Here is a 21,271-nt window from a genome sequence, read left to right on the forward strand (position 1 = left end):
AGTGCAAAGGGGTGAGGAGCAGAGAGGAGACAACCAGGAACTACTGAGGGTGGAAGGGAGTTAGGAGCCAGGGGAGAGGAGGACAATGGGAATTATTGGCATTCCATAGGGACCGAGCTGGGACTGGGTAGTGCACTCTCTACATTCCCCTGCTGGGAGCAAATAGTTGTGAAATTCCTGGAAAGTGAGAGTCTCATCCCCTCTAATGCCCAGTCTACATACAGGATAACAACCTACTACTGCTGTTTCTCCATTAGTTGAGCAGAAAGAAGTCTGTGTGGCGGATCTAAAGGCCCCTTTGCTGATCACACATCCATTTGCCTTTGAAAACCAGGAAATGCAGTTAAGGTTGCCCCCTAACCTTAACTCTGCCTTTTTCCTGCAATGCTCCATTAACACCCAGGCATTCACTTTGCCAGCACATTCACTGAACCGTACAGGCTCTTCACCCCATTAATGACCCTTCAAATAAGACCCTCAAGGCCTGACCAGGACAGGCAGCCAGCGTGGGGCCCAGGCTGGCCCTAGCCGTGACGGAGGCGGCAGAGCAAGCCACCATCACCTGCCACTACTCAGAGAGACTCTCCCCACCCCACTGACCCCATCTCACTCATCCACTCTACCCCACCCAATTCCCCAAAACCTAGGAGCGGGAGCCCGTTGTCCCTTGCGATGCTCAGAGCTCCTCCAGTTACAGCTGGAGCAGAGATGGATGCTCCCTTTCGCTGCTCCCCTGTGAGGACCAAAGGGTTAATTTACATTCGCTGATCTCCACCCTGATTTTGGCCGTTCTGGCCCACGTTCATATTGAAAGAAATGGCTCCAGATTCCCCCTTGATACATTTTATTCAAACTGAAAAAAAACCAAACTTCAAAATCAAGAACACACATCGCTAAGTCTAAACTGCTCTATCCATGACTCCATTAACCGTTGGGTGACCACACGGACGTTAAAGTCAAAAATCAGTAAATCAATGCGTTGACAATGCTATTGCATTGCAATCATGTTATCAATTTAGCCAGCTGATGAAATGAATGCAACGGATCACCAACCCTCATAAATCCTAAAACAGGAACCCCCAGAGGCAGCTGTCCATTCTCAATCCCAGAATTTCAGCCAGGCCGTGCGATCCACACTGAGCTGTTAAACAGTTCAGTGCCAAAGCCAAATGATTGTTCGCGTTTAAACCGCAACCTCAAAGCCCCTTAAAGCTCCCTCCTTCGATTGAACTTGTGTGTGGTTAATCCTTGTCCTAAAGCTTTGCAGCATGAAGCACCGTTGCCTATATTACTAACGATATAGATAGTCATTTTAGTTAAAGCACTCTTGTTTGTGCCAATCATTTGTGAAACAAACTAGCTGCATCCCCATTAATTTATTCCTAACAAGAACCAGTTAAGTTACCAGTGCTTTGGGTTCGAAAACCCGTGAGTAACAGACTTGGCGAGCCACCCAGGAGTGGTGGAGAGAAGGGGATGATCGGCACGAATGGTTGGTTGGTTGGTTTCCTGTGCAACAGGGAAGAACTGCAAGATAGGAGTAGCGACCTGTAATTTCCTGTGACATAGTCAGCAAGTCGATTTATGAATACTTTCCATTACTGGAACTCAGGGCTCAGGCTGGGAGTCTGGTTAAGTTAAAAATAGATATAAAAACTCCTAAAAATAAAAGTTAAAATAATATTTTAAAACCAGCGTATTGATTTTGTACAAGAGAACGGTAATGTTTTTGTAAAGCCTTTTCCGGCCCTGCAACATCGCTGCAGCTCTGTAAGCAGATGATCACAATAATAATAAATTAAAAAATGAATGAATTAAAGGCAAAAATTAAAAAGCAATTTAAAAATAAAATTAAAAAAATCTCTCTCCAGCCGGAAGTCAAATCAAGTACCCTCTGCATCAGCAGTAACTCGCCACACAAGTCGTGGCAAGGGAAAAGCATGTATGTAATAGTCAGCGAAAACGTCACAGGCTGAGGCAAAAAGCGTCTAAATTAAAACAGCAAAGGGGGAAACAAAGTTACAGCCTTACTAAAAAAAATCCCCAAATAAAACCGAGGCAGATCACGAGGAACGAAAAGATGAAGCTGGGTTCTCAAGCCATGTTAAAAAGAAGCAAAAGTTCAAAAGTTCGTAGGTGAAAAAGGGTGGAAGAAGAAAAGAAAAACAGTTAAAAGTTAAACCCTTCACCCCTAACCATGTTAGGGCAGCAGAAAAATGGGTTGGCCCGGATCAGTAAAGGCTGAGAGCTGATAGATGTTTTTCCCCACGCCAGAGCATCGAGCAGGGGTCCCCAGTGCAGTGCCCATGGGTGCCATGGCACCCGGCCAGGGCATCTAGGTGGCCCCGTCCTGGCCACCGACAAGCAGCATCATGCAGAGGTGTTGCTGAAATGCCGCCCGATTGACACGCTGCTGCTTGTCGGGCGGATGCTCGTCCTGCCGCCACGGTCCTCCGTGCCTGCGTCGTCTGGCGGGCGGGTTGAGACCACTGATCCAGAGCGTCTCTATGAGGTGGAGCCTCTGATGCCCATTAAGGTTGGAGCTCGAGTGAAGGTTTCCCGCACTCGCCGCATTCATAAGGTCTGGCCCCCACGTGGATTCGCTGATGCTTCAGGAGCGCCGAGTTGTCAATGAATTTTTTCCCACACTCGCAGCACCCGTAGGGTCTCTCCCCCGTGTGGATTTTCTGATGCACAATGAGGTTGGAGCGCCAAGCGAAGCTTTTCCCGCACTCGGCGCACACGTAGGGTCTCTCCCCCGTGTGGATCCGCTGGTGTTTAACAAGGCACGAACGCTGCGTGAAGCTTTTCCCGCACTCGCAGCACGCATGAGGCCTCTCTCCGTGTGGATTCTCTGATGCTTAATGAGGTCTGAGCTGTCAGTGAAGCTTTTCCACTCGCCGCATTCATAGGGCTTTTCTCCGGTGTGGATTCGCTGATGCTTAATAAGGTCTGAGCTGTCTGTGAAACTTTTCTGACACTCGCCGCATTCATAGGGCCTCTCCCCCGTGTGGATCCTCTGATGTTTAATGAGGAGAGAGCTGTCAGTGAAGCTTTTCCCACACTCGCTGCACTCGTAGGGTCTCTCCCCTGTGTGGGTTCGCTGATGTGTGATGAGGTTTGAGCTGCGAGTGAAGGTTTTCCCGCACTCGCCGCATCCGTAAGGCCTGTCCCCCGTGTGGATCCGCTGATGCTTCTTAAGTGATGAGCTGTCAATGAAGCTTTTCCCGCACTCGCAGCACCCATAGGGTCGCTCCCCGGTGTGGATTCTCTGATGCACGATCAGGTTCGAGCGCCGAGAGAAGCTTTCTCCGCACTCGGTGCACGCGTAGGATCGCGCCCCCGTGTGGATTATCTGATGTCGAACAAGGCCTGAGCTCTGAGTGAAGGTTTTCCCGCACTCACAGCATTCATGGGGTCTCTCGCCAGTGTGGATTCTCCGATGTTTGATGAGGGATGCTCGCTGAGTGAAGCTTTTCCCGCACTCGCTGCATTCATAGGGTCTCTCTCCCGTGTGGATTCGCTGATGCATGAGGTCCGAGCTCTGGGTGAAGCGTTTCCCGTGACTCACTGCATTCATGGGGTCTCTCTCCTCGTGGAATTTCTGATGTTTAATAAGAGCTGAACGGTCAATGAAGTTTTGCCACACCTACAGCACGCATAGGGTCTCTCTCCAGTGTGTATCCTCCGATGTAATGAGGATGACCTGTAGTGAAGCTTTTCTGACATTCGCGGCATTCATAGGTCTTTCTCTGTGTGGATCCTGATGTTTAAGAAGAACTGAGCGGTTACTGAAATTTTTCCCACACTGAGCATGTGTTGTTTCGCTCCTGCCTGGATTTTTCGGCTGGGCTGTGGTTTCCTTGATGTATTTGTGAGGTCCCCAACTATTAATGGATTTATTCAATTTCTCCCTTGGCTGATTTCCCTGCTTTCTCTCTGGCCTGTGCTGACTCTCACGCCCTTCTCTGCTCACGACTCCTGGAATCGTCCTCCTCAGATATTTGCAATAATGTCCCGGGTGGTTCGCCTTGCTCAGCATCTTCCTGCTGAGGTTCGTGCTCCTCCTTCTCACTCGGCATCCCACCACCTGTTGGCAGAAAAAGGGGAGACCCAACCATAATGCAAACTAGCTGCAGTGGAAGAGGCCAGAAGCTCCTCATGTTCTGGCAGTCCCTGATCCCTAGAGTTTCAATGAGACCACTCACATAGAATCAGACTCGTAGAATATCAGGGCTGGAAGGGACCTCAGGAGGTCATCTAGCCCAAAGCAGGACCAATCCCCAACAAAATCTTTAATGTGCTTTCAATTAAGCACATACTTCGGTGGATTGTGCTTGGATGGATTAGATTTTTATCAATAAATATCAATTTCACGGCAAACTCACAAACCAACCAAAAATATTGCCGTCAACAATCAAAATTTCAAATAGGCAACTTAAGTAAAATGCTGCTTGAGAACGTAGAGTTGGCTTTAAGGATACTGACTTTGTATATTTCGACATACGAGGTTGAGAGTTCGTTTTCCCAGCGAAAAGGCTTTAAACGGTTTGAATCTCAACATCTACTGCCATTAAATAATGATTGTCTGACTTCCTGGCGTAATTTCCTTCAACTGAAAACTAACATTGATAAACACTGGGGGGGAAAAAAGGCTAAAACTTTTATTTTACACAATTATGAAAATTTAAAACAATAACAATCGAAAAAAAAGCTTAAAAATAAGTTGACATTATAACGTCCCCCCTCCTGCCCCAAAAAGGGGACGGGGGGCGCTTCCGCCGTGACATTCACCAACTCAGAGATCCCCAGACCTAACAGTTTACCTGCCAAGTCTGCATAACCATCTACGCAGCGTGTTTTTAATTTCAAAATAGCGAGCAAATGCTGCGCGGAGAGAAGTGGAGGAATAACAGTGGTGGCTTTGAGCCAGCGATTGTGCAGACAGGAGCTGTGCAAGCTTTCTCCGACAGAGCCCCCAACGAATACTAGTTCCATCCTACAAAACTCCTGCGGTTTCAATGGCCTTCTCTAGACCCAGTTGTGTAGGAGCAGAATTTTATAGTTGTACCAGAATTAATGTATGATTTAAAAGCAGCAAAGAGTCCTGTGGCACCTTATAGACTAACAGACGATGAGCATGAGCTGTAGGTGAATCCCGCTTCGCCGGATGCATCCAAAGCTCATGCTCCAACCCGCCTGTTAGTCTGTAAGGTGCCACAGGACTCTTTGCCGCTACAGATACAGACCAACACGCATGCACTCTCTGATGTATGATTTAATTATTTTGTTAGGGTTTTTTCCGAATAGAAAAAGGAATGTTTTTTGGGGATATTGGTAGAAAACGCATTTGATCGATTGCTAGTGTTTGTATTGATGTTAAGGCAGGGGCAGATTAGAATAATTTTTAAGATTGATTATGGTTATTTTTTGGTTTAGGATATAGAGCGCTTACACTACCCGGCGGGTAGTGATCGATTTATCGGGATCGATTTATCTAGTGTAGACGGATAATCGATCCCCGATCACCTGCCGCCGACTCCTGTACTCCACCGCAGCAGAGGCGGTAGCAGAGTCGACGGGGAGTGGTGGCAGTTGACCCCGCTACCGTGAGGACGCTGAGGGCTGACCTAAGATGACGCTGACATCAGCTCCACTATTCTCGGCTGAAGTTGCGATCTTAGGTCGATCCCCAGTGTAGAGGGGAAGTGGTGGAATGGACGATATTTTCTCACATTTTGGTGGTGGATTGTTCAGTTTCATGGGTAATCAGAGTAGAAGTCTAATGGTAGAAGAAAGAGGAGAAGATATGATGCATCCACTTAAAGTGTCTTTAGAAGATCTATATAATGGAAAAGTTATAATGTTTATTAATTTTTTTATATGTATTATAAATTAGACATTTCAGTTAAATATCAATTTTTTGTTTTAAGGTTTAGTAAGTAAAAATAGAATTTTGTATTGGGTTTACGTTAAGGAAATGAGAGGAATGTTAAAGGCTCAGTTTTAATTACAAAATGTAGTAAGGTTTAATTTGTAATGCTTTTTTGCTTACTATAAAAATGGCTGTATATTTTTGAAGGTTTTGTAAAAACTGTTTGTGTGGAAGGCCACTGTTAACCAAATTTTCTTATTCACTTTCTCCACACCTGGCATGATTTTATAGACCTCATCATATCCTCCCTTCGTTGTCTCTTTTCCAAGCTGAAAACGTTTTTAAATCTCTTCTCATACGGAAGCTGTTCCATATCCCTATTCATTTTTGTGACCTTCTCTGTACCTTTTCCAAACTAATGTATCTTTTTTGAGATGGGGCCACACCTGAGCACAGTATTCAAGATGTGGATGCACCATGGATTTATACAGCGCAACATGATATTTTGCATCTTATCTATCCTTCCCAATAATCCCTAATATTGTTACCTTTTCAGAGAACTATCCACAATGACTCCAAGATCCCTTTCTTGAGTGGTAACAGCTAACTTAGACTCTGTCATTCAGTACATAGTTGGGATATTGTTTCCCAATGTGCGTTACATTTGCATTTATCAACGCTGAATTTCATCTGCCATTTTCTGCCTAATCGCCCAGATTTCTGAGATCCCTTTGGATCTGCTTTGGACTTAAACTCTCCTGAGTAGTTTTGTATTGTCAGCACATTTTGTCACCTCCTTTTCCAGATAACTTACGGATATGCTGAACAGCGCAGGTTCAACACAGACCCCGGGGGATCCACTGTTCATCTCTCTCCATTCTGACAATGTAACATTTATTCCCATTTGTTTCCTCTTTAACCAGATCCTGAGAGGACCTTCCTTCTTAATCCATGACAGCTTTACTTTGCTTAAGAGCCTTGGGTGAGAGACCTTGTTAAAGGCTTTCTGGACTTCTAAGAACACTAGATTCATTGGCTCACCCTTGTCCACATGCTGGCTGACTCCTCAAAGAATTCTAGTAGATTGGCGAGGAATGATTTTCCTTACAAAAGCCATGTTGACTCTTCCCCAACAAATCATGTTCATCTATGAAGCTGATAATTCTGTTCTTTACTAGAGTTTCAACCAATATTGAAGTTAGCTTACTGGCCTGTAAATGCTGGGATTGCTTCTGGAGCCTTTTTAAAAAATTGGCATTGCATTAGCTATGCTCCAGTCATCTGGTACAGAAGCTGATTTCAGTGATATTACATACCACAGTCAGCAGCTCTGCAATTTCACATTTGACTTCCTTCAGAACTCTTGGGTGAATCCCATCTGATCCTGTGGACTTACTGTAGTTTAATTTATAATTTTTTCCAAAACCTCTTCTAATGACACCTCTATCTGGGACAGTTCTCACATTTGTCACCTAAAAAGAATGACTCAGGTCTGGGAATCTCCTCACAATCTCTGCAGGAAGACTGACACAAAGAATTAATTTAGTTTCTCCACAATGGCCTTATCATCCTTGAGTGCTGTTATAATACCGATCGCCAGTGGTCCCCTGTCTGTTTAGCAAGCATCCTGCTTCTGGCGTGCTTCAAAATTTTGTTGTTGTTACTTTGAGAGTTGGTCTTCAAATTCTTTTTGGCCTGCTGGGTTATATTTTTACACGTGGCTGTGACGGTCTCTGATGACCATATGGGTCATTGTTGCAAATCCACTGTTGTTAGATCTGCAACCAATCTTCTACAAAATGGGGCATGGAAGATGTCTATGGAAAGGTTATGATTTGCTGAATGTGATGATGCTCTTGGCACGCTGCGGTAGTTTTGTACTTCAAGTTATGAATATTGGCTCTACCTGTATTTCAAACGCTTGCTCCTGGGGTAACGCCCACGCTGTAGTTAGCCAGCGCATCCTGGAGGGACTATAAATTGCATGGCCCATTAAAGGGGGAGGGACAGCTCAGTGGTTTGAGCAGTAGCTTGCTTAAACCCAGGGCTGTGAGTTCAATCCTTGAGGGGCCATTTGGGGATTTAATTGGGGTTGGTCCTACTTTGAGCAGAGGGTTAGACTAGATACCTCCTGATATTCTACAACACTTAACTTACGAGCGGAGACACTCGATCTATTCTTAATGGACTTTCCTGCCAGGACTAAGTGAAGTCAGGCATTGCCACGTGACTCCAAACCCATCTTGGACCTGTAATTTTCCACTAGCTGTGCCGAGGGCTTTGTTTGAAGCCATGGGTTTCCCTCCATGTGGCAGAAGTTATAAAAGGCCTTGGAAACACCTCCACCGTGTTCTCTATCCTGCTCCACTCTGTTTCCTACTCAAACCTCTGGACTATGGACTTATACTGATGGGACTCAGGACTGAGGACCATCCAGTTATCTAGAAGCAACCAGAGACTTATCAAGCCAGTAGTTTATTCCATCACTGCTACAAGTCTGAACCAAGAACATAAGAACGGTCGTACTGGGTCAGACCAAAGGTCCATCTTAGCTCCAGTATCTGTTCACCGACAGTGGCCAATGCCAGGTGCCCCAGAGGGAGTGAACCTAACAGGCAATGATCAAGTGATCTCTCTCCTGTCATCCATCTCCATCCTCTGATGAACAGAGGCTAGGGACACCATTCTTACCCATCCTGGCTAATAGCCATTTATGGACTTAGCCACCATGAATTTATCCAGTTCTCTTTTAAACGCTGTTATAGTCCTAGCCTTCACAACCTCCTCAGGCAAGGAGTGCCACAAGTTGACTGTGTGCTGCGTGAAGAAGAACTTCTTTTATTTGTTTTAAACCTGCTGCCTATTAATTTCATATGGTGGCCCCTGGTTCTTGTATTATGGGAATAAGTAAATAACTTTTCCTTATCCACTTTCTCAACATCACTCATGATTTTATAGACCTCTATCATATCCCCTCTTAGTCTCCTTTTTTCCAAGCTGAAGAGTCCTTTCCTCATATGGGACCCTCTCCAAACCCCTAATCATTTTAGTTGCCCTTTTCTGAACCTTTTCTAGTGCTAGAATATCTTTTTTGAGGTGAGGTGTACACAGTATTCGAGATGTGGGTTTACCATGGATTTATATAAGGGCAATAATATATTCTCAGTCTTATTCTCTATCCCTTTTAATGATTCTTAACTCTCTTCTTTCTTTCTTTCTATAAATAAACCTTTTAGATTTTAGATCCTAAAGGATTAGCAGCAGCGTGATTTTTGGCAAGATCTGATTTGACCCGGTGTGTGGCTAGTCCTTTGGGATCAGAAGAACCTCTTATTTGATGAAATTGGTTTTAAAGAACCACTCATTTCTAGTCTAGTGTTTTGTTGGTGACACAAGGACTGGAATTCCCATGAAACTGCTGTTCTGACTTCGTGTTAGCCAGTGGGGTGAAACGGAAGTTTACTTCTGTTGCTGGTCTGGTATCTCTCAGGGAAAATAACCTCCTGTTTTGGTATCTCTGCCCTATTTCTCAGCAGTTTGTCCTGAATTTGGGTATTGTCAGTTGATACCCACAAAGGCTCGGTTCCGTGGCTTTCCACAGTTTCTGTTCCTTTCTATTTTCCTCAGTAGATTTCACTTCCTTTTGCCTCTAACAGCTTCTTTTATCAGAGGGTTAGACACGCGGCACTTTCTTGGTCGCCTTACTAGGTTTTTTTTTTTTTTTTAATTTAGGACACATACTTAATTTGGCCTTCCACTGTCGTGTTTTTACGTTTCCATGCAGTTTGCAGGCATTTCTCTTTGAGACCTGCATCTTTTAATTTCTGGTAAACCAACATCCTCATGTGGGTGCTGGTCCCCTTTCTGGAAATTAAATGCTACTAGGTGGGGTTCTTTGGTGTTTTCCCTTCCACAGGGATGTTGAATTTAATTATATTATGGGCGCTATTACCAAGTAGTCCAGCTACATTCAACTCTTGGACCAGATCCTTGGCTCCATTTAGACTAAATCAAGGATTGCCTCTTCTGGTGGGTTCCAGGACTAGCTGCTCCAAGAAACAGTCATTATGGTGTCCAGAAACTTTCTCTCTGCATCCCGGCCTGAGGTGACATAGACCCACTCAACATGGGGATAGTTGAAATGTCCCATTACTGAGATTATTTTTACAGCCTCTCTAATCTCCCTGAGCATTTCATGGTCACTATCACCATCCTGGTCAACCAAAGAAGGGCTGGAAAAATGGACATAACTCAGGGACTGAATTTCCCCAAAATTCTTTCCCACGGGGACGGGGGATCAATTCTGCCTGTAAATCCCGTTGAAGCACTCAAGGGAAGGGAGGTGAAGAGGGAGCTACTGCCAGGTGTCGCACAAGATAGGTAGGAAGTCATGAGGACATCTCCCCGAGGATACATACCTGCTGGGGACAATCCTGAACTGAGAACTCCCAAGGTCTCTGTCAGGAATCCCAGCTGTTTCCTTCAGCCAATGGACAGATTTCCTCAATTGGCTGAATGATTCCTCCCTTGGGCAGGTACCGCCAGGATCTCGCCTCTGAATCATGGAGATCTGGGACCACGGGTCTCTGTCTTGTTGAGTCTGGAGAGAGCTCATCAGGTGGGAAAACTGGAAACTCTGCACGGGAAAGGATATTAAGTGAGCTCAAAGGATTGCTCACAAATGTATTATTATTTTAACCCAAGGCCATTTTAACCTAGCAATATGCTGAGGCTAGTGCCACGGAGGCTCAAATGTGTAGGCCGTTCTGCTTAAAGAGGGATTGAACACACTCCATCTCTGCTGGGAAAACACCCTGCCATACAATCATCCTCACAGGGGAGTCCTTAAAACACTGAGACTGTAGCTCCATAGCCTAGCAGGTGAAGATTGCAGCCAGCAGGGAAACTACCTGCTTCTTTCCAAGAAAGAGAGGACATGTTTAAAAACAGAGTCACACAGAACGTGGAAGAGTTGTGGGGTTCAGGGAGCTACTGCGTGTGATGCATTGTTCCTGCATTCTGCAGGAGCTCCTCTGGGGCGTTGTGCCCATCGAAACCACAATTTCTGGACTAAGAGCAATATTTTACAGTGCTCTAATATCCACCGGCAGATGACAACTTGGTCTGCGCTTTCGAGTCTGGCAGCACACTTCACTTTCGGTCACATGCTTACAGGGTGCTAAGACTCACACCCTGAACCAAAAAAAAAAAAAAGATAGTCTAGGCGCAGGGAATTCACTTAGGGTTGCCAAGGGCTGCCGTGTGTCCTTCCAGAACGTGGACGGTGACTAATTGTAGAGCTCTGAAAACCAGGAAATGAAGCGTGAAAGTTCATACCATCCTGGCAACATCACCTTAACTCTGCCCTCTAACCCCTGACCATGGTGCAGTAAGGATGGTGCAATGGTTACTGCACTACCGAGGAAACAGGGGATTCTCCTTCTCTTGGAAGTCTTCAAGTCAAGACTGGATGCCTTTGTGGGTGATGATTTAGTCTAACGCAAGGTGTTCGACTCAATACAAAAAGTACAGCAGAAAACGCTACGGTCGGTGTTATACAGAAGGTCAGAGTAGACAACCGAATACTCCCTTTGGCCATAAAAATCTACAAATTTGTAACCGATGAGGAAGGACTAAGAGAACGTGCCACTTTGTGTTATGCTCAGAGATGGGAATCCCAGCATTTATCCGCACGCCCTCCAGCGGCGTGCCCAGGTACAGCTGTAACTGGATGATGGAGGAGTCGTTGAGCAGCTTGGCAGAGCTGTGACTGATATAAAGGGAGGGGCCTGGGATCCTTGAAGGAGCAAAGATGCCTCATTTCATTCCCAGCGCTGCAGGTTGCAACACTGAAGGCGCACAAGGGTGTGTTCTTGCCGTGAGCGGTGTCGGCACCCTGGGGAAACACGCATGGCCCTCGAGAACGGTCATAGACGCAATGACTCAGAAGGAATCGCTTGCGGACGCTGGTGTACGCAGGAGGGAGCGGGCGGATTGACCTGGGAACGCTGCTAGTTTTACAGGGACTGTCTGCACGGGATGGGAGAGCAGTGGGACGACTTTAGGTGAGGACAGGACCTGAGCCAGGAAGGGGGTGGGCAGGAAGCTGGACAAAGGGGAGGAGCCGGCTGGAGGGGTTTTGGGTTTCAGTTTGGGGCTGCTTGGGAAGAGGCAGGAACCCCAAGTCTGGGGTCAGAGGGACCTGGCTAAGGGGTCCTGGTTGTACCTACAACCCTGCTTGGGACTGTGTTCCTATTGTCTAATAAACCACCTGTGTTACTGGCTGGCTGAGAGTCCCGGCTCAATTGCAGGGAGTGGGGTGCAGGCCCTGACTCCCACACTCCGTGGCAGCTGGGATGGATCCTTGGTGATTCCCTGCTCTGTTCATTCCTCTGGGGCACCCGGCATTGACCAGTGTCGGCAGACAGGGACATTGGGCTCGATGGACCTTTGGTCTGACCCAGCCTGGCCGTTTTAACCCTCAGGGGCGAAGACGCGGTGATACTTTGCAGGTCTGAGATGGCTCGTGTGGTGTAGGCTCCACCTCTGCGGGCCCGGCCAGGATCGGACGCTTGTTTGCAGGCTGGACCTAAAGCCAAGTTTGCCTCAGCCAGGAGAAGTTGTTCGACTTTGTGCTGTTCTCAAAGTGTTCTGCAGCAGGGGAGGGTCTGTGGTGCTGTGTGGGTGTCACTGGTATATTGGGGTGATGCTGAAACAGGGAAGAGTAGAGGTGGCATTGGATTGTGGTAGCGTGAACCTTAACTCTGCATTTCCCTTCCAAGAACAGAGGGGTCAGGAACCCTTACCCAGCGAGGTCACATTCTCATAGTTCTCCTGCATGACATCCCTGTAGAGGGCTCTCTGAGCGGGTCCAGCAGAGCCCACTTCCCCTGGTGAAATACACAGCCACCTCCTCAAGGTCACCGGCCCTGAAAGAGCGCGGGGAAGAGTCCAACACTCAGGATCTGCTGCCCCACCCACAGCCCCACTATTCCTGGGGAGGAGCCCATCAAACGGATACAGCGCCAGGGGAGTCCCACCCACAACCCAACCTTCCTAAAAACTCAGCCCCAGATTTACCAAATCCCAGTAGTCCATCACACCTTGTCCCCTCCCTTTCTCCACCCACTGCCTGCACCTCCACCCTAAATCAAACCCCACTTCCTGTGTCTTCCTGTCCCTCTGGCTCAAATGGGAACCTCCCCGCCAGCATGCCCTCAGCATCCCTACCTGAGCCAGGTCTGCTGCATCCATTTCCCTTCCCGGGCAGGCTGGGAGAATCTGGGAGGGACCCGGGATGTTATTCTGCAGCCTGTCGGGGAGAAGGGTTATTTAGGCGGGGGTTCGGATCAGACTTTAGGTCATTTCCCATCACACGTCTCACTGGCGCTCTGCAGAGACGTTGAACTCCCACGCTGGGAAAATGCTCCATCGTGGCAGTGCAGACCCATCCCCTCCCACCAGGGCTAAACCCACCGAGACCCTTTAAATCTGAGATGGTTCCCCAGGACAGAACATAAGAACGGCTGTGCCGGTCAAACCAAAGGTCCATCTAGCTCAGTATCTGTCTACTGACTGGCCAGTGCCAGGTGCCTCAGAAGGAGTGAACCTAACAGGCAATGATCAAGTGATTCTCTCCTGCCATCCATCTCCATCCTCTGACGAACAGAGGCTAGGGACACCATTCTTACCCAGCCTGGCTAATAGCCATTTATGGACTTAGCCACCATGAATTTATCCAGTTCTCTTTTAAACCCTGTTATAGTCCTAGCCTTCACAATCTCTCAGGCAAGGAGTTCCACAAGTTGACTGTGCGCCAAGTGAAGAAGAACTTCCTTTATTTGTTTTAAACCTGCTGCCTATTAATTTCATTTGGTGACCCCTAGTTCTTGTATTATGGGAATAAGTAAATAATTTTCCTTATCCACTTTCTCCACACCACCATGATTTTATAGACCTCTATCATATCTCCCTTAGTCTCCTCTTTTCCAAGCTGAAGAGTCCTAGCCTCTTTAATCTTTCCTCATAGGACCCTCCCAAACCCCTAATCATTTTAGTTGCCCTTTCTGAACCTTTCTAGTGCTAGAATATCTTTTTGAGGTGAGAGACCACATCTGTACACAGTATTCGAGATGTGGGCGTACTCATGAATTTATATAAAGGGCAATAATATATTCTCAGCCTTATTCTCTATCCCCTTTAATGATTCCTAACATCCTGTTTGCTTTTTGACCGCTTCTCTGCAGCACTCGTGCGGCATCTTCAGAGAACTATCCACGATAACTCCAAGATCTTTTTCCTGACTCGTTGTAGCTAAATTCAGCCCCCATCATGTTGTATGTATAATTGGGTTATTTTTCCCAATGTGCATTACTTTACATTTATCCACATTCAATTTCATTTGCCATTGCAATCACTTAGTTTTGGGAGACAGCAGAGGGGGAACCACGCAAAACCCGCCTGGTGCCGAGACAGGAACTGGATCTGAGCCTGTCGGCACATTCCCCCAGCGCAGGGGGACGGATTTCTTATCATCTTCAGCAAAGGAAATCTCACTTCCTGCACGCTTTCACCTCAGGGACACCCCTTCTCCGTCAGCCTCTTGAGACGCACACATGCACGTTCTATAGGATCGGCCTTGTTACGGGTTTTATTCTTATTCCTTGCTAACTGTCAGGGGTTTGCCAAAGAAAAAACGGGACCCTTTTTGAAGTCAGTATGAAAAACGTGAACCCCCTCCTCACGCCCGAGACTCTGCTGCCCACATCTGATCATTTCCACTCGCTCGGGAAGCTCTCAGACGGCTCAGGTCTGGAGATTATTGTCCGTGTTTCATCTTCACACCATTCAGGTGTTTGTTCCTTTCCCCAAGGGAAACACACCCTGAGATCCGGATTCGCTCTGAATCCACACACGTCACGGCAGGAGTGAGTCAGCCACGGGGTCACCCGGCTTCACATTGTTCCACCATTTCCAGCTGCACATCGGCTGGAGGCTGCAATCCTGTCGCTAACATGGTTATGGGTCTGAAATCTCCCCACAGCCCGTCAGAGACAGACACGCACCTGTGTCGCCCCCAGCTCCTGTCGTGGCGTCTCTAGGGGAAGGAGAAGATGGGAGAGGTGAGAATTCAGGCCCTCACATTCATGGAGAAACCCCATTGCTTATTAATGGAACTGCTGTTAACGACGAGATGGTGACAGAGATCAGAGGCCGATAACGCAGTCGCTGCAGGCAGAGCCAGCCCCACAGGGCTGCTCCATGGGGAAGGCGACTCGCTGAGCTGGGCTGTGATGGAGCCCAGGATCAGTGACATCACTAGAGTCCCGACTCCTTCCCAGGAGTCAGGGTCGCTCTAACCAGAGGAGACGCCACCCCAGACTCCAACTCACCTGAATCCCAGCAGCACCTCCTGCAGCATGGCACTTTGCAGAGAGAAATCGCTGAGTCTCTTCTCCAGCTCCGCAAACGACGGCTCTGGCTTCTGAAACGTCCCGTCCTCCCTGCTGGGGAAAGGAGGGGTGAGAAATAGGCCTGAGCCCCAGACCCTGAGCCCAGCAACCCAAACTTCACAAAACCTGGATCTGAGCTTGCAGCCTGAGATTGTCTCTGTTACGTGTGAGTCACCTGCCCTCAGCCCCGTGCTCGCCATGGGCCCAGAGAGACGGGACACTGGGGAAACTCGGGGGAAAGGAACAGAGACAAATTCAGGAGCTTTCTGTGGGACGCTCTGGTTCTGTGGGGCGCAGAGCCACCCCCAATTTCACGCCGGGATCTTCCAGCAACAAGGGCCGCGCTTTTGGATTACGTGGGAAGGGAGGAGACGAGACAAGAGTGGGCAGGTCCCAGCTGCTCAGACAGAGCCCAGGGCTCCAGCGGGGACGAACCCCAAAGCCCTGAGCCCTTCCGCTGAGCAGCGCCCGGGTGCCGGCTCATACGGGGAGTGGGGCCGGACTCCACTTTCTGGTCCATTGAGGAGGCCAGGCCATCAATGTAAGACTCTGCACCCACCTCCTTCACAGGACACCCACGTATTTCAGTGGGACAACAAGGAGACTCGGGATCGCACCCCCCCTCCCGGAACGAAGGGCGTCAGCGTCACGCGAGACACGCCAATGAGATGGGCGGAGGCCGAGGCCTTCCCGCCCCCTGAGCCGCTGTTTCAGGCTGGCTGCAGACTCAGGGAGGCACCGCTGTCCCCGTGCCCGTCGGGGAGGGTTTCTTTGCAACCAGGAGGGCTGGAAACTTACTTTAAAAAAATAAACGGGAAGCTGAGATTCTGCAGACCCTGAACACGGGCCGTGGCCAAGGGACTACGTCAGCCAGGCCCGGCCCGGCCCGGCCCCTGGCCCACGTCTGACAGCCCTGGGGGGCCCGTCTCAGCTGTCCGAGAGCAACAGGCTCGTCTCCTTGCCGAGGCAGAGTCCCAGGCTCGGCGCCGGCGGGTCGCCCGGCAGGGGCAGGGGCCAGCGCCGAATTCAGCCCTAACGCACCACGAGGGGAGCGAGACGGAGCCCGGCACTCACCTGCCCCCACAGCTCCCGGCACCCTGGAGAGGGAGAGAAAGACGAGGCCGTCAGAGGAGGGGTCCCCGGCCGGGGGAGCCTCCTGCTCTGCAGGGGAATTGCCAGGGGAGCCCCTGGGAGTTAGGGGCATTTCACACACTCGGGTTCTGGTGCAGAGAGCAGCGGCCGCCCCCGGCCCCACCAGCAGGGACAGTTGCACTCAGCAGCCCCAGAAATCCCTGCTGGGAGGTGGCCACGGCGGGGGGGAAGTTTCTCCCCGGGCACTTTACGGGCAGAAAATGTTCCTCTGCCTTGGGAGTCAAATTCCCCCCAGGGCTGAGAGCCCCACAGGCCCGAGAGCCCCACAGGCCCCCTGGCCCCAGTAACCCATTAACCTGGTGTGAGCGGGGGCTCAGCATGGGGGAGGGGATTCTGCCTCAGTTTCCCCATTTGTCCCAGAGGGATAATGCCCCTGACCCCACTCTGTAAAGCGCTTTGGGGTCTAGGGCTCAGACGCGCCTATAGAAACGCTGCGTATGATCATTGCAATGACAGCCTGACCTGCAGGGGGGGGCTCGGCGGCCGCTGCCCCTCGGCTGCTCCCCTGTCGCCGGGCAGGACACCCCAGGACAGGCTGCAGCGCCTCATCCCTTCGCTGGACAATGGCTCCCTCCAGCTCCTCCAGCCGGGCCAGCAGCCGCTGCTCCTGCTGCTCCAGAAACCCTCGCAGCTCCTGCCACTCCCAGACGATCTTCTGCCTCTCGGCTGCCACCTGCGCCTGCAGCCACCGGGCGAGGGGGGGGGCCGGGGAGACCCGTCAGCGCACCCCCCGTGTCGGACCCTCTCCTGCCTGGCAGCCCCCTGCCCCCTAAGGGCATCGCCCCCCCCGTGTCCGACCCTCTCCTGCCCGGCAGTCCCCTGCCCGGCAGTCCCCTGCCCCCTAAGGGCATCGCCCCCTCCGTGTCTGACCCTCTCCTGCCCGGGAGCCGCCTGCCCCATAAGGTCATCACCCCCCCCTTGTCTGACCCTCTCCTGCCCGGCAGCCTCCTGCCCCCTAAGGGCATCGCCCCCCCCCCGTGTTGGACCCTCTCCCGCCCAGCAGCCCCTGCCCCTAAGGGCATTGCCCCCGTGTCCGACCCTCTCTGCCCGGCAGCCCCTGCCCCTAAGGCATCGCCCCCGTGTCGGACTCTCTCACCCAGCAGCCCCTGCCCCTAAGGGCATCACCCCCCGTGTCTGACCCTCCCGCCCAGCAGCCCCTAAGGGCATCCCCCCCGTGTCTGACCCTCTCCTGCCCAGCAGCCCCTGCCCCTAAGGGCATCGCCCCCGTGTCTGACCCTCTCCCGCCCGGCAGCCCCTGCCCCTAAGTGCATCACCCCGTGTCGGACCCTCTCCTGCCCCGCAGCCCCCTGCCCCCTAAGGGCATCGCCCCCCCGTGTCGGACCCTCTCCTGCCCGGCAGCCCCCTGCCCCTCAGGGCATCGCCCCCCCGTGTCGGACCCTCTCCTGCCCAGCAGCCCCCTGCCCCCTAAGGGCATCGCCCGTGTCGGACCCTCTCCTGCCCGGCAGCCCCCTGCCCCTAAGGGCATCACCCCGTGTGGACCCTCTCCCGCCCGGCAGCCGCCTGCCCTAAGGGCATCGCCCCCGTGTCTGGCCTGCCTCCTGGGCTCCCGGGGTCCTAACTGAGGCCGCAGGCCGAGCCCTGCATTCACCGGCTCTGGGACCCCGGCAAACCTGAGGTGGGGGCTCTGGGCACCCACCAGCAGCTCCTGGCTTCGCGCTGCTCCTCGGCGTCGGCAGCTTCTCCCAGCGGGCCGCGGGGCCGGAAGCTCGGCTGGGGGGGCCTGGGCGAAGCGGGGGGGGGTTACAAACGCTGCAAACCCCCAGCTGCCAGATTTCAGGCCCCACCCCATAGAGCCCCGGGACCCACGGAGACTTTCCCCAGGTCTAGGTCAGCCCAGCCAGGGCGAGGTGGGAGGTGATGGCCAAAGGGGCAGGTTTCCCGAGGAAACACAGACCCCCAGGAAGTGACAGGTGCAGCCCCACCCCTCCCAGCCCCCAGCCTTGGTATCGGCCGACTCCATCCACATCCGAAGCCACCAGCTTCAGACACTGCCCCCGCAGACCCCAGATGTGAACATGGAGCCCCCACTGAATATCCCGCAACCCCCAGCTCTGCCCCCACGGACACCCTCAAACTCCCAGCTCTGCCCCCCACTGACACCCCAGAACTCCCTGCTTTTCCCCAGAGACACCCCTAAACCCCAGCTCTGATCCCCACGTACACCCCTAGACTCCCCACTGGCAGCCCCCCAACTCCCCCTTGTCCCCCCACTGACTCCCCCCAAACCGCCCCACGATCCCCACCCCGACCCCAGCTCCCCACTCCCGGGCCCCGCCTGGGCCTCAGGCTCCGCAGCCGAGCCGCGCTCCGGGCCCCTCACGTGTCCGCCCCACGCACCCACCCCGGACCCACCGCGCTGCCCCGCGGGCTGCAGGGCCGGAGCAGCCCCCGCGCTGCGTCCCCGGGCCCGGCCTTGGCCCCGCTGCCGGCACAAAGGGGCCGGGCCGGGGCAGGAAGAGCGGCTCCTCCCAGGCCTGGCCCTGCCCCGGGCCCCACGCAGGGGGTGGGGACACGCGGGGAACCAGCAGCTGCCGGGCCCCCGGGCGCGGGCAGCGGGAGGGGCAGGTGCCCCGGGTGGGGACACGGGAGACTATGCGGGGCAGATCTGGGGTTACCATGGGGGCAGGGCCAGGCCTGGAGGGCCGCCCGGCCCGGCAGCCCCTGTGTGTGTTTGCAGCGCGGAGCGGACAGGGCCCGTGGGGCGGGGACACGCGTGGGGCGGACACGCGGGAGGGCCCGGGCGCGGCTCGGCTGCGGAGCTCGGAGCCCAGGCGGGGCGCGGGAGCCGGGGGCGGATCTGGGGTCAGAGCCGGGGACCGGCTGGTGCTGGGAGTTGGGGATGTTGGGTTGGGGGCAGGGCTGGTGAATGCAGGGCCCGGCCTGCGGCCTCAGCCAGGGACACCCCAGGAGCCCAGGGAGGGGCAGGGCCAGACACGGGGCAGGCTGGGGGCCCAGGGGCTGCGAGTCGGGAGTGAGGGCACCAGCAGGCTGGGAGCCCAGGGCTGAGGTGAAGAACACCCCCGCAGAGTCCCCACATCTCGACACCCCCGCTGAACTCCCCAAATATAGGCACCCCCATTGGGCTCCCCACCTAGACACCCCTGCTGAGCCCCACATCTCGGCACCCCCGGTGAGCCCCCACACCCAGACACCCCTCTGCAGAGTCCTGCCTCATCAGTCCCCCCCAATGAGCCCCTGTGTGTCCAGATCCCCGGCTGAGCCACCGGCTCCCTGACTGCTCCACCCCAAACCCTCTTACCCCCACCTGGATCCCCCCCCCCACAGTGTCAGGGTCGAGTCCTGTCCTGGGAAGGGAGGGTGGGGGCTGCAGGGGATCTCCCACCTCCATGCGGCCAGCGGCCTCCCCACTTGCCCGGCTGGAGCCTCCACGTTCATTTATTGACAAATAACAGTTGCAGAAATTCACAATCGCGCCCGGAGCGTGTCATGCTGGGGGGCTGGGTTCCCTCAGGGAGTTGGGGGGGACTGGGGGGGATGTGGCAGAGCTCGCTGGCAGCGCAGTGGGCGGCTGGTGGCTGCGGGGTTATGACCAGTGCCCTCGTGTGGGGCTGGACGGACCAAGGCCGCGCCCCACATCCCCATGCGGGATCACCCCCGTGCCCCATTCCCAGGGGCCTACAAAGGTTAATCCGGCCCCGTCCGCGCCCCCTTGTGCTGGGCGCTGCACGGAGAACGGGAGGCACGTGGCGATAGATGAGCGTGTGAGGGAGATGGACGTGGGGGGGCACACGGGGAGGGCAGAAGGGGTTGAGGGTGGCGGACGGCGGGACAGGTTCAGAGCTGCTGGGACGGACGGCGTCGTCGCAGGCCGGAAGTGGGGCGGGATCCGCTCCTGGCCGCTGGGCCCCGTCGGCCTCGGCCCCCGTCTCCGGCAGCGCCGGGCCCCGTCGTTACGGTGCCTGCGTCAGGCGCACCTGGGCGGGATCCGCTCCTGGGCGGCCGAGCTCCCGGCGGCTGGGCGGCGGCCTTGAGACCGCCCCAGATCTGCCCCTCCCGGGCGGCAAGGGGTCTCGTCCTCCTCGCCGCCAGCCCTGCTCGGCCCAGAGGCCGAGGTCCCGGCCTGCGCCTGCCTCTGGCCCCGGTGCTGGGTCCCAGCCTGGCTGGAGTGGGGGCGAGATCCTGGCGGGGGGCAGCGCCCAGGGATTATGGGGGGTGGGTGTCAGGGTGCAGCGCCCCCTGCTGGCCAGGTGGGGCAGTGCGTGGGGAATATCGCTCCTGGGGGGCACTGCCCCCTGCTGGCCAGGTGGGGCAGAGCCCTATGTGTGCCCCCCCCCCTGAGCTAGTGACCCCTGCTGGCCAGGTGCGGCAATGCCTGGCACGTATCCCCCCCCCCCGTAGCGTTGCTGCAGCGCCCCCTGCTGGCCACGGAGGGCAGCTGCCCATGGGACCCCACCCCCACCATGGCGCCCGGGAGCGCGGGGGGGTGGGGGAGGCCGGGCCCTGGAGGTGCCCCAGCCCCGGGGGCGGGGCCCACCGCGCCTCCCACTCTCCCCCGGGGGACTCGTGCTGCCCGGGGGGGGGGGGGGCAGTGCCCTGTGGGTATTGACTCCCCACAGCCCCTGCACTGGGCCAGTGGCCACTGGTAGCCAGAGGAGTCGGTGCCCGAGGGGTGTTCTTCCCCTCCCCACGGCTGGGTGCCTGGGGTCAGGCAGTGGCCTGGGGATCTTCCAACCCCATGGCAGCAGCGAGCCCGGTTCCCGGGGTGCATCACTCCCGCTAGGATGGGCACGGGGGCCAGGTGGGGCAGTGC

At 53.6% G+C, this 21,271-nt stretch overlaps 2 protein-coding genes across 2 annotated transcripts in view; both read right to left on the minus strand.

Annotated features, from left to right (window-relative positions):
* Positions 1-2,564: 2,564 nt before the first annotated feature.
* Positions 2,565-3,580, minus strand: LOC120381584 (zinc finger protein 2 homolog). The gene has a single exon (XM_039499743.1). The coding sequence runs from the start codon at positions 3,578-3,580 to the stop codon at positions 2,612-2,614; it is 969 nt and encodes a 322-aa protein (XP_039355677.1). The 3' UTR covers positions 2,565-2,611.
* A 376-nt stretch (positions 3,581-3,956) lies between these two features.
* Positions 3,957-21,271, minus strand: part of LOC120381585 (gastrula zinc finger protein XlCGF8.2DB-like) — an 82,995-nt gene continuing 65,680 nt past the window's right edge. The window contains exon 3 of the mRNA XM_039499744.1: positions 3,957-4,090. Within this exon, the coding sequence (XP_039355678.1) occupies positions 3,957-4,090 (134 nt within the window). The remainder of the gene's footprint in view (positions 4,091-21,271) is intronic.

This window comes from Mauremys reevesii, linkage group 14 (assembly GCF_016161935.1).
Source record: "Mauremys reevesii isolate NIE-2019 linkage group 14, ASM1616193v1, whole genome shotgun sequence".
NCBI lineage: Eukaryota > Metazoa > Chordata > Testudines > Geoemydidae > Mauremys > Mauremys reevesii.